General features: G+C 59.0%; 1 protein-coding gene across 1 annotated transcript in view; it reads left to right on the plus strand.

The window, feature by feature from the left end:
* CDK18 (cyclin dependent kinase 18) overlaps positions 1-16,051 on the plus strand; it is a 33,094-nt gene extending 17,043 nt beyond the window's left edge. Inside the window, exons 2-16 of the mRNA XM_084497911.1 lie at positions 2,227-2,381; positions 6,630-6,775; positions 7,092-7,217; positions 8,399-8,455; positions 8,687-8,801; positions 8,947-9,041; positions 9,126-9,188; positions 9,324-9,447; positions 9,684-9,804; positions 10,072-10,169; positions 10,350-10,455; positions 10,674-10,716; positions 11,195-11,285; positions 11,688-11,765; positions 12,079-16,051. Coding sequence (XP_084354037.1) covers positions 2,258-2,381; positions 6,630-6,775; positions 7,092-7,217; positions 8,399-8,455; positions 8,687-8,801; positions 8,947-9,041; positions 9,126-9,188; positions 9,324-9,447; positions 9,684-9,804; positions 10,072-10,169; positions 10,350-10,455; positions 10,674-10,716; positions 11,195-11,285; positions 11,688-11,765; positions 12,079-12,113 — 1,422 coding nt within the window. The 5' untranslated portion in view covers positions 2,227-2,257 and the 3' untranslated portion in view covers positions 12,114-16,051. The remainder of the gene's footprint in view (positions 1-2,226; positions 2,382-6,629; positions 6,776-7,091; positions 7,218-8,398; positions 8,456-8,686; positions 8,802-8,946; positions 9,042-9,125; positions 9,189-9,323; positions 9,448-9,683; positions 9,805-10,071; positions 10,170-10,349; positions 10,456-10,673; positions 10,717-11,194; positions 11,286-11,687; positions 11,766-12,078) is intronic.
* Positions 16,052-17,019: the final 968 nt, after the last annotated feature.

Below are 17,019 nucleotides of genomic sequence, written 5' to 3' on the forward strand. Positions count from 1 at the left end.
TTGCAGCTTGTTCTGACCATCCTGTGCCCCTCCTGCCAGGGCAGCGCTTTGTCCCCATCACAGTGGGGTGACCGCTGCCATCGGGCACGGCGGGTGTGCTAGGGGGGTGCAGCAGCCCCTAGTCCCAGGAGGGTGCCCCTGCCGAAGGAAGGGGCTGCAGAACCCAAAGCTGCCCGTGGTGGCTGTGTGTGAGGTGTAGGGGAGGTGGCAGCGGGGTGAGCAGCGCCCTTGCATGCGCCTGTGCAAGGGCGGCTCAGGGTGCTGCCAGCCTGCAGTTCGTGAGCTCAGCCTTCAGCAGAGGTGTGAGGAAACTTGTGCATGCTCTCATTTTGAAAGAATAATCATTGAGACCAGCTGGAGGTAAACGTGGGGAGTTTGTTTTGTTTGTTTGTTTGAGCCTGTGGTGTAGCTGCTGGGAGCAGCACGGATTCCCCCTGCTCCCTGCCTGGTAACTGGGGGCTGTAACAGCACAGGAGCATCTGCACTTTGTCCAGTTCCTTGGGTGCCTCTGTCACCAGTGGCATTTCCACTCACCGGCAGTGCTCAAGGGTAAAACTTGCCCAGGTTGCAAGGTGAGGAGCTGGATCAGAGCCCTGGGCTCAGCAAGCGGTCTCCAAAGATTTGCCTTCCCTTCAGGAGGAGCAAGGCTGCTCGGAGGCTTTATTGTTGGCCATGAGAAAAGCACCAGCGTGGAGACTTTGCTAATGCAGCATTCATTAGCGTCAGCATCTTGCTGTCAAAGCCTGCTCCTGTAGAGCTGAGAAAAACATTTAAATGTCTGAGGCCCGGAGTGGATGCGTCTGGCATCCTCCTCGCTCACTTTGCAACTCAAAGCAGCCTCAGGCCTCTCTTCCAACCCCCAGCCAAATACCCCTGCATATGCAAGCACCGAGGGCCTTCAGCTTTAGGGTTTTGCATCCCTGAGGCTGGGAGGTGAGCGGGGTGCTCGAGGGGAGCGGGTCCCCAGCGTTCAGGTGCATCCCACGGATAATCCCAAGGATTTTCGGGGGATTGCGCCCGCCGCAGGAGGCCGTGCCTCGCAGCCGAGCGTGGCAGCCACGCCAGCCGTGTTTATGTTGCTGACGGTAATCTTTTAAGCCTTCAGATGCAGGCATGTCAGCCCAAGTGTTCCCGTCGCCCTGGCGACACGATGCATTGGCTGGGGATGCTGCGGCTGAGCGCATCCGTCTGGAATGCGACCGCGGCTTCGGGCTCCTGGCCCGGAGGGGGCTGGGGGCTGCTGGGCTCACAGGGGGTGGGGTGCGGGAAGGAGCCCCCCTTCGGGTAGCTCTGGGTGCCCGTTGGGCCCCCAGGGGTGATTTCTCACTTAAAATTCCCCCTCGGGCTGCTGGGTGAGGAGAGCAGCATTAAAAGAGTGCGGTGCGGTCAAATGGAAACTCCCTGGGAGATGGGTTGGGGTCCGTGAGGGCTGGCTGGGGGCGAGACCGATGTCGGCACCTCTGGGGAGCAATGGCCATTTGCCAGGTCTGTGCTTGGCAGGAGGAACAAGTCCTGAACGTGCTGGTGCCACGGAGGGCGAGGTGGAGATGCCCAGAGCCCCCTCAGCCCGCTCGCGGGGCTGCTCAGGCACAGCACGCTTCGCCATGTGTCCCTGGAGGGTTTTCTTTGTTTAAGGGGTTTATTGCTCTAATCAGATCTCCAGCTAAGGAGATTCCAGCGCCTGTACCGGATCTGAGTCAAGGAAGAGCTTGTGAGCAAGCCGAGCTCGGAGCACCTCCCCGGGCAGGGACCCCCCTGCTGGTCCTGGCTGCCCCCAGCACCCTGCTGCTGGCTCAGGGGGGGTTGTGCAAGGACAGAGCAGGGAGATGAGACCTGGGAAGGTGCCTTTTCTCTCGCTGCTTATTCTTTTTTCCTGCTTTCCTTCTGCTTTTGCCACGTTTTTCCCCGTTCCAGGCATTCCTGGAGTTTCCAAGCACGCTCTTAAGGCATGCCCCGCGCTGACAGCCGTGACTCAGTGTCCACAGCTCTGCCCTGGGCTCATCTCTGACAATGAGCTCAAAAAAAGCCCCGTGCACCTCCTGACCGCAGGCAGCTCCCGGTGACACGAGGTTCCTGATTCCCCTGGTGGCTCCGGCGCAGAGGATGCCCGGGGATCCCAGTGGGGGCACGCAGCTCTGGGTGCTGCCGTCCCCGATGCCTGGGGGGGCTGCGGGTCTGTCCCCCCCCCCCAGCACCCCCCAGCCAGCTCCGTCCCCTTCCCCGCAGGGCTCTGCCGTCCCTCAGGGCACGAGGTAAAATGAACAAGATGAAAAACTTCAAGCGGAGGTTCTCGCTCTCGGTCCCTCGGACGGAGACCATCGAGGAGTCGCTGACGGAGTTCACGGAGCAGTTCAACCAGCTCAACAACCAGAGGAACGAAGGTAGGGAGCCCCCAGCCCCCGGCGCGTGGAAAGCCGCTGCCCCTTTGTCTGCGCTCCTCTCCCCATCCGCGCGGCAGGATTAGCAGCACCTGGTTATTAAACCTGATCTGTGGAGAGATTTCTGCCTGCGCAGGGTGAGTCTCGAGGAGGGACAGGTATTTGCACAGCGCCCAGAGGAATGACACCCCTGTGGTTAAGGTGGAAGAGCGTGAAAGCGTTGGGATCTCCTCCTGCCCACCCCAAAGTGACCCCACTGCTGCCAGCACCCGCTGCCACCAAATCCTGAGACCTCGCTGCCTGTCCACAGGGCTCCTGGGGTGCACCTGGGGCTCGCTGAGCTTCCTCCTAGCCCCACAGCCTTCTCCTTTGGGGTGCAGGAGATGCTGAGGGCTGGGAGCCCAGCGGTGCTCAGCCCTTCCCCGAGCGGTGCTGGGGCAGGCTGGGCTGGCTCCTGCGGGCACAGCATGGGAGAGGCTGCTGCCTCCCAGCAAAAAACAGCTCTGTCCGGGCCAGCCCGTTCATGTGCTGCTGCCCTGGGCTCCGCTCGGGTCACGTCCACATTTTATTTTATTTTTTTTTATTTTTTTTTCCCCTCGCCCTGCAGCCACAATTGCTAGAAACTTGTGCTGCAAGCAGGGGCCGAGGCCGTGATGTAATTGCCTGGCACTCGCGGCTGGCCCAGCAGGGAGGGCTCGTCTCTGCCAGCGAGCCTGCTTCGGAGGCAAGATGCAGAAACCTGATGCAGAGATGCCTTTCCTCATCCCTGCCCCTCCTGGCACCCCTCGTGCCCCTCCAGATACCCCAGGCACCCTCAGCATCACCCCTCCGCAGCCTCCTTCCCTGCTCCTCACGCATGCCGCCCCTCACACCCTAGCAAGCAGCCGGGGCTATAATTAGACTTGAGCCCTTAATTAGATGCGCAGAAGCCGTGAGGATAAAAACGGTGCGGGGCTAAGAAAGCGCCGGGCGCTGACAGCTGCTGCTGCTGCTGCCTCCCTCGGGGCACCTCGGCTCTGGGATGGCTGAGCCCGGGCTCGTTATCTCCACCGTGCCAGCTGAGGCTGTCGGGGAGGCGATTTCCCCCTCCTGCTGCTGTAACCCCTGAGTTTCCCTGGGGTGTAAACAGCCCCCAGGGGTCACCCCCACGGCACCCTCAGTCCTACTGCTGTGGGTGTTTTTGGAGAGCCCCGGTAACCACATCTGTCTGAGGCATCTCCTGGCTGTTTTGTGCCCCCCTGCTCGTGGCCGGGGAGGGGCTGGTGGGGATGCTTTGGTTGTGTAGGGGAGCAGGATCACTTCGGGGGTGCTGGAGGGGATGAGAACGGGGTTTATGTGCAAGCTGCTCCTCTGCGGGGTTTGCTTGGGGGGCTTGGAGCTCGTGGGAGCTGCCTGGGCTGGAGGGGGGCACATGAAGGGCGCTGCTCACAGCAGGCATCAGCCCCTTGGGGAGTCCTTTGCAGGTTTTATTTCCCCCCCCAGCATCAGAAATCACAGGTTATCAGCACTCAGGGGTCACAGAGTCACGGAGGACAAGGTGAGGACACCACCAGGGTCTGCGGTGGGGTCCCCAGCCCCGTCCTCCCCAGCCTCCAGTTCCCACGACCTCGCTGCGATAAAGGGGGGTCCGAGAGAAGCAGAGCCAGCAAATGGAAAAGCAAACAAACAGCTTTCTGGCACGGGCACATCCCGTCGTGGGCAATGTCACCTTGGCAGAGCGCAGAGGGAAGTGGTGCTGGGCTCAGAGCTCTGGTATCCCACTGGGATCTCCTGCATGCCCCCAACCCGCCGGGCCTCTGCTCTGGGCACCACCACGGCCTCTGCTTGGGTGAAGGAAAGGTTTTGGGTTATGGAGAGCCCAGGCTGGGCCCTGGGCAGCGTCTGAACCTCGACAAGAGCCGGCACCACCTCTGCATCAACCTCGCCGTGGCTGCTCCAGCTCCCCTGGAGGCTGAAGGCAGGGGGATTTGGCTTCCCTCCTGCCCTTCCCCAGGCACTCTCTGTGCTCGGGATCTGCAGAGGCATTGGGCCTGGCTTTGATAAGGGCTGGTGGTGCTCAGCAGCAGCTCGTGCCCGTGCCCAGAGCTGTTTTGCCCCAGAACAGCTACGGCCCGGTCCGTGCTCTGAGGCCAAAAAAGGGCTGTGGAGCCGGCATGACTCCCAGCTCAAATGGCATAAATCAGAGCCAAAATTTGGCCTCTGGAGCGCACGGCCACAAAGAAGTGAGGATGAGGGGGAGGAAGGAGGATGAATAAGCCCAGATCTGCCTCAAGAGCGCAACAGAGCTTTGAAAAGGGTTCACACTTAGCAAAGTAATTAAAAGTTATAAGTCAGGGAAGGAGTGAAGGGTTCTGGCCCCTTTCCTTGGGAGATCAAAGCTTGTTTTGGCAGAGACAGTGTTTAAATATATTTATTAAAAAAAAAAAAAAAAAGGCAGGAGGCTCGTCAAAGGCAGCCGCCATGTCTGCGGTCTCGCTTTAATTTGCTTTGATATCCCATGCAGCCTCATTATTCGCAGGGTGCCAGGGCTCACTGCAAGCCACGTGAAACACCAAGCAGAACCAGACAGGCCCTCGGTTTGCTGGCCCACGGCCCCACATCCCCTCCCGTGAGCACCCGGAGAGGTCCTGGGCACCCAGGGCAACCTGTGGGACGCGGGGTCAGGGAAACTTTTAGGGCTGGGCTGGCACATCCAGCCTGCCCCTGGCCCCAGGGCACCATTCCCTTCATCTCCACGAGTTCTGGGTGTAGTTTTAGGTGTTGTTTTCATCTTCTGGTAGTTTTCAGGTTTTTTTTTGTGTGTGTCCTGTTGCCCTGCACATGCACTGGGAGGCCGGTTTGTTATTCTGCCTTTGGGCTTTGCCTCGGATGCTTTTGTGGATGAAGAGCTGCTGGGCTGCTGGTTCGGACAGACCTTGCACCTTTTGGGGACAGGCTGCAACTTTTAGCAGGACTTTGGGCCTGAGAAACCAGCACAAATTCTCCCAAACTATCTTTTAAAGTGGGATGAGTTGAACTCCGTTTGGTCAGACGTTAAGTGGCCTTTGGTTTTCTTTCAGATAATTTGCTTAGGAGGCGAATAAGTTAAAAAGCTTTGATCCAGTTTAATTGATCCACGCTAATTCTGTACCCGTGCTTAATTCAGGGTAGGTTTCCTAGCTGCTCCTGCACAGGCAGATGGCCAGAAAGGGACAGGGACTGGAGCCCCGCAGCAGTGTCTCTGTGCCTCCTTGCCCACCGCTACAAAACCTCCTGGCACGGTTTCAGGTGCTGGGGGGTTCCCTGGCATGGGCTGCACCCCTCCCGTGGGTGCGGGCTGTTTGTAGAGGGCACCCCACATCCCTCAGCTCGCAGGTCCCCTTCTTCCCCGTGCCCGTGGCAGGAAACCACATCTTTTCCCGGGTCACTTGCCTGCCACCTCTCATCCATCAGATGAGCAGCGTGCGGCCAGGTCCTGGCCCTCCCTCGCCCGTCCTCAGCAGTGAGATCATCGCTGGCTGCCCGAGCACGCCGCGATCGGCCGCCCAAATCTGCGCTAGGCATAGCGGGAGGGATGCTCTGTGCAGCCTACAGAAAGCTGCCTTCTCCATCCCAGTATGCCCAGTTAGAGCTGCCTTTTCCATCCCAGAGCTCCCAGTTCTGCCTCCTCCGTCCCAGTACACCCAGTTGGTGTTGCCTCCCCATGAATCAGGGAACCCGCTTCCTACCAGCCGGCCGTTAATTACTGAGTGAGGAGCTTTGAGTGCAAGCCTCAAACCGGAGGCCAGAGGGAGCTCAGTGGCTTATTTTGTTCTGATTTCTTGCTCCTTTCAGGGTTTCTTGGGCTTGCTGAGGCTTCACACCCGGAGTCCCTAGAGGAGAGTGATTTTTCTGAGTTGGTTTGGTTTTCAAGAGGGCTTTTGTGTTTCTCAGGGTGATGGCACATCTCGCTAAGTGTTTTGTTTTGCAATAAACAACCGCCAGATCCAGAGCCGTGGTCAGGCACCTAGGTGTCCCTATAGCACGTTGTGTTTTGTCTAAGGTGACGTTAGTGAGGATAAGGCTGGGAAGCTGAGATGAATGCTGGCCCATGCACCAGGAGCCTGTAGCAAGCAGCAGGTATTGCCTCTGGGTGTGGAGACAGCAAAGGATTTTCCTGCGGCCCTGGAGCATCTCTGGATCTCCCTGCCCTGCTCCCTTTTCTTCAAGACAAGGGCTGTAGTGGTACTTCTGCCACTCCAGCAGCTCTCTGTCCTTTCTCTTTGTCCTCAGACCTGGCTCAAGGGCACCTGCAGCTGGAGCACCTGGGCAGGGACTTCCGAGCCGACACGGCCCCCATCTCCCCCTCCGAGGTGGAAGGCCAGTCCCCGATGGCCGTGCGCTACCGCAACAACAACCAGCGCCGCTTCTCCATGGAGGCAAGTGCTGCTGGGGGGCAGGAGGGATGGGGGCAGCTCTGGCTGTCACCTGCCTGCTGGCTGGAAGGGCCAGTGCTCGATTCATGGGGATCTGGTGGGCTCAGAGCCCTGATGCCCTTGCTCAGCATGTCCATGGTACCGGACAAAGCCCCAAGCGCATCCCCATGCACACACCTTCCCTCTTCCCCTGACCAAGGGTCCCACAGGTGTCCCTATTTCTTTGCCATTGGTATCAGCTCTGGATAGAGGGTGCTGCCCCTTGGAAGCCTCTTTCGTCAGGTGCTTTCATCACCTACTCTCTTGCCCCTCTCTGCAGGATGTCAGCAAGCGCCTCTCCCTGCCCATGGACATCCGCCTGCCCCCCGAGTTCTTGCAGAAACTGCAGATGGAGAGCCCGGAGTTCCCCAAACCCCTCAGCAGGATGTCCCGGCGGGCTTCCCTCGTAAGTCTCCGTGTGCAGAGCAAGCAGTGCTGGCACAGCACCTTGCTTTGTGCATGCAGCACCCAGCACATGCACGTGCCAATTACCACCCACCCTGCGCACGTCCCCCTGTGCAAGCTCTCTTGTACCGACACACACACACACCGCAAATCCCTCTCTGCAATATGTTCCCATGTAACCCATGCACATTTGCCCCTGTGCATATGCACGCACTCATCCTTTCCTCGTGCCACCCCTACACGTGCAAATCCACGCGCTGCTGTGCAGATCCCCAGGCCCGTGCATTCCTTCACCCAGCGCTGCGCACACCTGGCGCCCTTCCAGGGGGAGGAGGTGGAAACCTCCTGCAGTGCCACGAACGCTGGAGCCTCTGCTGGTTGAAATGCAAATGCTGATAAATAATGAATTAGCCTTTGCATTCATGCTGGCATTTCAGTTTCTTTTTCTGCAGAGCATCAGCATACGTAGGCACAAAAACCTGGTGTCCTGTTGGCAAACGTGCAAGCACGCGTCCAGTGGCGAGGTGTTGGCAGGTGTCTTCTGATCCGGTGTGCCTGTCGTGGGGAGGGAGGAGAGTATGGCAGGGGTTGTTATTTAAGCTTCAGGAGCTAGGATCTGCCCTGGGCTTTGAGCCTGTAGTGCTGGGAGCCATCCCCTGCCTTGGCACGTGAACGACCCGGACTAACTGAGGGGTCTGTGTGCCCGCAGAGAAGTGCAGAGTGAGGGGTCTGCTGGGAGCGAAACCTGAAGCCCTTGCCTTGCGGTGGTTGCCCTTTCTTTCACTGGGTACAGGAGAGCAGGTCCCAGCAATACATTAACGAGTCGCTGTTCCAAACGGGGAAATGTCCCTTTCACGCTCGATTTGAGGAGCAGAGAAGTGAGAGGAGTTGCAGTACAGGGCAGCACGTAGGAAAGCACTCAAGAAAAGGTCTGGGTGCTGGCGGCAGGATCCCACCGGGCTTCTCCAACAGAAAGGGCATTGTCAGCTCCTTACGATCTGTGGAGGTGTTCGGATGGATCTCATGCTCGCCTGCACCGCTTCTGCAGGACACAAATCCACGTCGTGCAGGCACCTGCCTTGATCAATCTGCCCCCAAATCAATCATGACCCCACGGCCTTGGAGACTCATCCTTCCCTGGATGAGATCCCTCCCAGGGGTGTTTTCCTTTCTCTCTTACAGTCGGATATCGGGTTCGGGAAGCTGGAGACCTATGTTAAACTGGACAAACTGGGAGAGGTAAGGAGATGCTGAACCCTCACCAAGGTTTTAAGTTAGGTTAAAAGGACTGTAGAAGGGCAGAATGGAGCCAAATATCTTTAATACCTTGCACTGTTTAGACCAAGTCTTGCTGTGGACTTGAGCCCTTTAGCTTCAAATTATCCTTCCTGCAAATGGTACAGGCTATATCACCATCGTGCCACCCCAATAAATGGCCCGTGTGCCCTCCATTTCCCCCCTCTCCCCCAGGGCACTTACGCCACCGTCTTCAAGGGGCGCAGCAAGCTGACGGAAAACCTCGTTGCGCTGAAGGAGATCCGCCTGGAGCACGAGGAAGGGGCGCCTTGCACGGCCATCCGGGAAGGTGAGGGCGTGGGGGGCTCTCCCTCGTCACAGCCCTGGTGAACAGTGCTGGGTCCCGGGCTGGCTCTGTGCGGGCGGACTCGGGGACGTCCCACCGGCATGGTGCCCTGGTCCTGCTGCCCCAAACCCACCTCTTCTTCCCCCAGTGTCGCTGCTGAAGAACCTCAAGCACGCCAACATCGTCACCCTGCACGACATCATCCACACGGAGCGCTCCCTCACCCTCGTCTTTGAGTACCTGGTGGGTCCCGGCGGGCGCTGCGCTCCTGCGGGCAGGTAGCGGGGCGCAGGGGATGGAGAGGCCGATGGGTGCTTCTCGTTGCAGGACAACGACCTCAAACAGTACCTCGATAACTGCGGGAACCTGATGAATGTGCACAACGTGAAGGTGAGCCAGGCCTGGATGTCTCCTCAAGGTGTCTCCAGCTTCCAGGGGTCTTCCCCAGCCATAAGGCTGGGAGTCGCTCGGCCTCTCGGTGCCTGTGCCCCCAGGGCTGAGCGCCAACCCCTTCTGCCCCCGCAGATCTTCATGTTCCAGCTGCTGCGGGGTCTGGCCTATTGCCACGGGAGGAAGATCCTGCACCGAGACCTCAAGCCCCAGAACCTGCTCATCAACGAGAGGGGAGAGCTCAAGCTGGCTGACTTCGGTCGGTGGGCAGGGGAGAGGCAGAGGCCGGGTGGTCTCCAGCAGCAGCTTGGAGCGGGGAGGGATGGGGCGGACCCTCATGAGCAGCTCAGGGCCCCCACACGATGCTGCGTGTCCTCCTGAAGCTGGCTCTGCCTGGCTGCTGCTTTCTACCTGGCAGAGTTTGAGGCATCTCTGGGGAAAACGTGGCCCCGCAGGAAGGCGCCGCTCCCTCATGCCCACCCCTCTCGTCCTCAGGGCTGGCCAGAGCCAAGTCAGTGCCCACCAAAACCTACTCCAACGAGGTGGTCACGCTGTGGTACCGGCCCCCCGACGTCCTGCTGGGCTCCACGGAGTACTCCACGCCCATCGACATGTGGTGAGCCACGGCTGCCAGCCAAGGGTCCCCAGGGGCTCTGAGCCCCCAGCCGGGCGTTCCCATCCCGCTGGTGGTGCGGTGCCGCATGTGCCCATGGCGTTGGGTGTCCCAAAGGGTGGTGGGCTCTCCTTGAGTGTTCTGCATCCCCTGAGGCTCCTCGCTGTCTCTGTCAGAGCTGATTTCCCCCCCCCAGCAGCCCCAGCCTTCGTTATGGGGCATCCTTGGGGCTTCTCTCTCCCTAACGCCACCGCTCCTGCTGCGCTTTAGGGGTGTTGGCTGCATCCACTACGAGATGGTCACCGGCCGGCCGATGTTCCCCGGCTCCACGGTGAAGGAAGAGCTGCACTTGATCTTCAGGCTGCTGGGTGAGTCTGCTGCTCTTTCCCAAACGCCCACTTGAGGGCAGCGGCTGACTGCGCCAGCGGGGCCGGGGCGCAGCCTCGGCCGCCCGGGGGAGCTGGCACGGCGCTGCCGGCCGGGGGCTGCCGTGGTTCTTGGCCCCACAGCCGGTGAGCACGACAGGTTCCCCTCTTTCCCCCTCCCAGGAACCCCAACGGAAGACACGTGGCCGGGAATAACATCCAACGAGGAGTTTAAGGCTTACAACTTCACGCAGTACCGAGCCCAGCCGCTCATAAATCACGCCCCAAGGTACCTCACACAGCACCCGCGCGGAGGGCACGGTGGGGTTGCAGGGGATGTAAACGGGAGCTGGGGACGCCGCTGTCAGCTCCTCCATTTGCTGCTGGCAGCAGCCGAATGCAGCCACGTGCTGGAGGTGCCAGCTGCCCCGTGTCCCCTGCAGGGACTCTGACAACGTGTCCTGAGCGCAGTAATGCTCTACTTTTTTTTTTTCTTCCTTTCCTCAGGCTGGAATCCGAAGGCATTGACTTGCTGATGAACCTCCTTCTGGTAAGTTAGAGAGGCCCAGGTGGCTGGCGAGGGGTTCTGGTGGAGCAAAGTGCTCCAGCTGCCCTCGTGCTGATTTCGGAGCCAGGCAGGAGAGGGGCTGCGAGTGCAGAACGAGCCCTGCCCGTACAGCAGCAGCCTGGTGGATGCTGTCCCAAACCACTTCCCATCAGGGTGCTGAGCCAGCCTTCGCCCACTGTCCTCTGGCACACAAACCAGATAGGTGTGATGTGGGCAGTGCACTCCCATGGTCACACCATGCGTGGTGTTCCTTGTGCCCGTGCCAGTGGCACTGGTGACCCTCTGCGTGCCCCAGTGGTGTGCACAGCGCTTGGACGCACCGGCACCCAGGCAGCACGTCAACCTGCTTAGGTGCACACCTCGCACGGGTGTGTGCACAGCGTATGGTGCACACCCCACCAAATGCCATTTTGCACGCGGGGTGTGAATGTAACCCCCTGTTCTCTGGGGCTTTCTGCAGTACGAAGCCAAGAGCCGGATTTCGGCGGAGGCAGCCCTGAGGCACCCTTACTTCAAGAGCCTGGGCGAGAGGGTGCACCTCCTGCCCGACAGTAAGTGCGCACTGCCCTCGGCCCCGGGGGACGTGGAGCAAGGTGGCTGCGGGGCCTGAGCTGGTTGTTTGCAGCCTGAGGTGGTTGTTTGCAGCCTGGGGGCTGTGGTTGGCAGCCTGGGGACTGCGGTTTGCAGCCTGAGGGTGGTGGTTTGCAGCCAGGGCTTTTCGGTTGCCACTCGCCTTTACTTGCTCGGAGGAGCCGAGCGCTGCTGCAGCAGGGTGGGGTGGGAGCCTGGGGGCTGCGAGAACAAGAAATGTTTTGGGGCAGGGTGACTTAGAGCAGGGGTGAGCCCAAGAGGAAGGCTCTGCGGAGGCGCGGCGCTGCGCTGCCATCCCTCCTGCTCCCCCCATCCCATCAGCTGTCCGGACTTACCCCTCTCTCTCTGCCCCCTCTGCCCAGATGTCTCCATCTTCTCCCTGAAGGAGATCCAGCTTCAGAAGGACCCTGGCTACCGAGGCTCAGCCTTTCAGCAGTCAGGTAGGTCTGGGAAAATGGCACTGACTCCACTCCTGGATGGCACCACAGGCCGTGCTGGCACCGGGGTTACTCCCAGTGGGTACCCACGTAAGAGAAAACCAAACCTGCTCCCTGCTTTAGTCTACAAGTTACCTCTGAGGCATCCTCACTCATCACCTGTTGGTACCTAAGTCACACCTGGGTGCTCCTGGGGCGCAGCTCCCTCTTCTACATGGCCTTAGGCTCAGAACCCACAGAGCACCGCAGGGCTTGGTGCCCCCCAAGCACCGCTCACGTCTGACCTGTCTGACCCTCGTCTCTCTGTCTTCCTCAGCCCGAGGGAAGAACAGGCGGCAGAGCATATTTTAAACCCGGACCTCGTGTTCCCCTTGTCACCATGGAGATCAGAGCACTGAGAAAGGAGACAGCAACACGCTCCCACCCGCCCCACCGCAGCACTGCTGACCCCAGCAGGACGATGCTGATGAAGCGCCCTTGGCCGCAGGCTCTCCCCGCCTGCCCCCACAGCCCACAGCAGCCGCTGTTGGTGGACTCGGGGCCTTTTCCCCCCCTTGTTCTCACGTTGCCCCTGTCGGATGCGAGCTGCCACCCTCCCTGCAGGTGCTGCAGTGAGCAGCTGCCCTGGCATTGCCCAGGATCGTGCCCTGCCCCGGGGGAGCCGCTCACTGCCTGCGGGGCTGAGCTGGGCACAGGGAGGTTTGGTGAGCAGAGGGTGGTGTCTGCAAAGCTGCATCGTGTTCGGCCCAGGCAGGCATTTGTGAAGATGTACCTTTGCTCAGACAACCTGCTCTGCACCCCCGGGCACCAGAGAGACTGCAGCTGAAGCCCGAGCCCCGGAGCCCCCTCCTCCTGCGCCCTTGCCTCTGCCTGCGCAACCCCTTCCTCTCTGCCCATCTTCTGTACCTGGATCCTGGCAAGGGGGGAGCAGCTGGAGCAGAGGGGCTTCCACCAGCATCCCCCTGTCCTTGCCACCACCGCATTCCCCAGTTTGGCCACCAGGACGGGACCCCATCCCCAGTGCTGTCTCAGGAGCGCGTCTGCCCCCGTGCCAGCGCTGAGCCCCGCGGCGGAGCCGAGCCGCGCAGCCTCGCCGCACCCAAGCGTTGCGCACACCCACCGCAGTGCTTTTCTACCCGGAGGAAGGGGGAGAGGTGCCAAACCTCCCACAGCTCAGCTGTGGGGACCAGAAATAGACCCGGGGAGAAGCAAATCATCCCTCGAACCTTCTTGCCTGGCCTCGCCGTGCGTAGCCAGCACCACCTCGCAGCAGCCCTTGGCTCAGGCGGCCGCCGCGGGACCGAGGTGCGTGTGGAGATGTGAGCGCGCTCGGCTGGCCGAGGGCTGCTCCTGGTGCCAAACGGAGCACAGCAGGAGCCTGCCAAACCCAGCCCGAGCGAGGGAGCCCTGCTGCACCTCTCCCTGCAGCCTGCCACCAGCCTGAGATGTCTTCAGGTGTGCGAGCACTGCAGGAAGTCTCCTCTGTTTAATATCCACGTCCCCTTTGTGGCTCTCCCGGATGACCATTCCTCCCACCCACGGGTCCTGCAGCCCTTGGACACGGCTGGGACTCTCTGGTGGGTGCTGTGACTGGTGCTGGGCCCGGCAGGACGTGCCCACGTCCTAACCTGCCACCCTGCCAGGGAGGGCAGTGCTCTGGGGACGCTGACTGCCGCACGCCGCTGCTTCCCCACCGAGCTCTCGGAGCTCTCTTTCCTTTCCACTCTGCCATGCGTGCAGGATTTCTTCTGTGATCCTCTGCGAATGCAAAGCGTGAGGATAAAGGAGGAGACCCTGGGGCTTCCGGAGGCGCCTCCTCCCCGTGCCAGTGCTTGCTGCGACACCCCCTGCGCTCCCCCCATCAGACCAAAGCTGTTAAGTCGGGTTTGTCCTAGACAAGCATCCAGACGTCTGCATTGTTTGAGGTTTGCCCATCCCTGCTCGGTTCCCTTCTCGGTATGTCCAGCATACAGCAGGCTGAATAGTTCATTAATTGTTTCCATTTGATAGGGAAGAGCATGAATAGCCATCAGCCACCAGTGACGCATTTCGCCCTGATGTGAGGGCAGGGCTTTGCCTGGTTTCCTACACCCTGCTCCTGCTGCAGGGGGCTCGTCGGTAGCGAGGCTCGCAGAGGGAGATGTTGGCTGGAGGAAGTCTCAACTCTCACGCTGTCACCTTTTCTTTCACGAAGGCATTTACGTGGAAGTTTCCTCTGCATGGAAGGGATCCGTGGTGCAGAACTGCCAGCTCCTGCCCCAAAATTGGCCGCTCAGCTGGCGGCCAGCTCACGGACACTGCGTCCCCAGTGCCCCTGCCTGCGGGTGCTGGTGCGCCCAGGTCCCTGAGCACAATCAGAGCTAGGGAGAAGCAGCCCTCTCCTCCTGCTCTCGGGAACCCCATTCAAGATGTGCTTGACCTGTCTTCAGGCAGTTTTCTTGCCTGCAAGCTGAGCCCCTGGGAAATGGGTCCCAGCAGCGCGTTCCCCATAGGACAGGCATCTCGCCGAGCGGCAAGGTCACCCAGGGCAGCAGCTGGAGGGAAAGGTTGGGAAAAGCCCAGCACTGACCGTAGACAGGGCTGCCTTATCTGGGATCAGATAACGAAGACAAAGGGCCTTCTAGCTGCTGTTTATCCTTTCACAGCCTTTGCCTTTCCTCCTACAAATCCTCCCCAGAGGAGCTCTTTGTGTGGAGGCGCTGTTATTTATTAGCCCCGCGCGCGCTGCTAGCAGCCCAAATTTCAGATAACCCCTTTTGTCCCGCTGCCTTCAGAGGGTATTTCGTTCCCATTCAGGAGGACGATAGCGTGCGTAAATATTTGGTGCCCCGTCGAGCAAGGTTTGAGTTATGAGCGCCCGCCGCTGCCCTGCCCGCACGTGGCGGCCGCTGCGTGATGCCCACGCTCCTGCCATGCACTGCCCGCTGCCAGGCAGCCAAATCCCCTCCAGAAGAGGGGTCGCAGTCCCCCCAAGGGCAGAGGGGGTCCGTCTGGGTTTATGAGGCCGGAGAGCCCCTAGGGTCCCAGGGGGGGACCTGCAGTGCTCGCCCCCTCCTGCTGCAGCTCCCCGCGGGCAGCCCTTCCCTGCGCTGGGAGCGCCAGGCGGCTCCGGAGATGGATGTTTAAAGTAGCGCTGATGAAAATGCTGGGAATGTCTGTGGCTCGCTGGAATTTTTGTCATTTTGTGGGTTCTCCCGGCCGCCGCTTTGCAGAGTAGCTGGCACCCGTCGCCGATTGGGAGTTTTGACAAAAGGAAGCTGTTGTTTTGTCTTCCAGACATTTTTTTCCTTGCTTTTTTTTTTTTTTTTTTTTTTTTTTTACCAGTTATTGTGGAAAATGGAGTTTTGGCTGAGCTCTCGGGAAAGAGCCTGTTATTGCATCTCTCCAGCTGATAGCTGGTTAAAGGAACATAAGTAATGTGCAAAGCAAGGCCCATGTTACAGGGCAGCAATAAAGCTCCCGGCGGCGCGGCTGCATGTCGCTCTCCACACACACGCTCACGCCTTTCCTGGCCCTGCCCTTTGCAGATCTATAGCAAGATTTTAAATAACAAACCTGCATTGTATCGTGGAGGCTAAGAACAAAATAAGGGGATTTTTTCCTCTCCCTTACACACGATGAAAAAAAAAAAAATAATAACAAGGCCATTTTCCCAAGCTTCTCATGTTTATTTTTCTTTGATTTTTTTTTTTCCCCATGGCTTATCTTCGGTCGGGAGCTGGGCTGGCGTAAAGCAGGAGCCCAGAGCTCCCAGGGGCTGGAAAGGCACAGGCAGGTGGGAGAATGGCACTGGGCACGAAAGCTGTGACGCCTGCTTTTTGCTCTCCTCATCGCCTGCCTTCGTCCTCTGCACCGCGCTTGTCCTCCCGCAGGAGAAGTTGACCCAAGTGGCCAGGATCCGCGTACTGTGAATGTTCTCTGGTGTGATTCATCTGCAGAATACCGATAATATATTTAACTCGTGTTGTACAAACAAAAGATGCGTTTTAAAAGAAGTGATTTTAAAGATTTATTCCAAAAGAAGCAATGATTTTTTTTTTTTATATATAGAAAGTTTTTTCTGGAATAAATGGAGAGGTGAAAAAAGAAAAAAAAAAAAAAAGAATAAAGGACTGTATCCATCTATCAATCTTGTGTCTGAACATTTTCTACAAAGACCTCGATTTTTGTATTTCAGACGTGACATAGACTATTTTGTGATGTGCTCATTTTCTTGCTAAGGCTTCTATTACGGTTGTATTGTGAATGCTCCAAAGCCAAGCTTGAAAAATAAACTTTATTGAGTACAGGGGAGTTTTGTACGGGATATAATTTTTCTCTTTCTCTCTCTCTCTCTTTTTTTTTTTTAGGGGAAGGGTCTGCTTTGGTTTTGGGATTCAGCTGGGTGACCCCAATGCCTGGGGCACACATGGGTGGCAGGGGAGCTGCAGCCGAACGGCCTGGGCTGGTGCTGAGATAACCCCAAAGGAGTTTCCCTCTATGTGACCTTTGCAGGAAGCTGAAATGCGGCACCATAGGAACTTGTGCGCAATAAGAAATGTTTCTGTTGTCCCTTATGTGGATCCTAATGCCCTAGACAAATATTGCCTAGACAAATAAGTTAATCAAATAAACCACGGGGCAGCTGTGCCCAGCCCATGGCTGCAAAGTGACTCAAGGGCAGAACCAAGGAAGGGACAAGGGAGACCTGTTTCCCACTCTTCTGGCAGCTAAAAATCCCCAAGATCAGGGCTACCCAGCACGAAAATCCCTGTGGGTATCTGCAGTAAGGAAGCTCCAGCCACCGAGGTCAGGGAGATGGGAGAGCCAGGGATGGAGCACGGGGGGGACCTGTGGGATTTTTGGGGCCAGGCCCATGGTGTGAGCCCACAGACAATGTGCGGTGGGACTGGGGAAGGGACAATGCCCCCTTTTCCCCTGAGCTGCACCTCAGGTCAGTGCCCAGCCCTCCTGACTCACACTCAGGCTGCAGCGTGGGCAGGTCCCGGTGGCAAGCTGTTTGCCAAACCAGCTCCTCCCTCGGCTCGTTCCCGAATCCCGTGGTGCCAGCTCGGGGGGAATGCGGCCGAGCAGCCACAACCACATCCTCGGCACGGCGGGGCCGGATGCGCCCAGCTGCCCCAACAGCCGGCACCGCTCCTGCCCACGGCTCCTCATCCCTTAGGGCATCCTCGTGCCTCATCAGGGCGCATGCTCCGCGGCGCTCGCTGGCAGCTCCCCAGGTCTCGTGGCATGCCTGACCACGGGAACGTGACCC

This window comes from Aythya ferina (assembly GCF_964211825.1).
Source record: "Aythya ferina genome assembly, chromosome: 25".
NCBI lineage: Eukaryota > Metazoa > Chordata > Aves > Anseriformes > Anatidae > Aythya > Aythya ferina.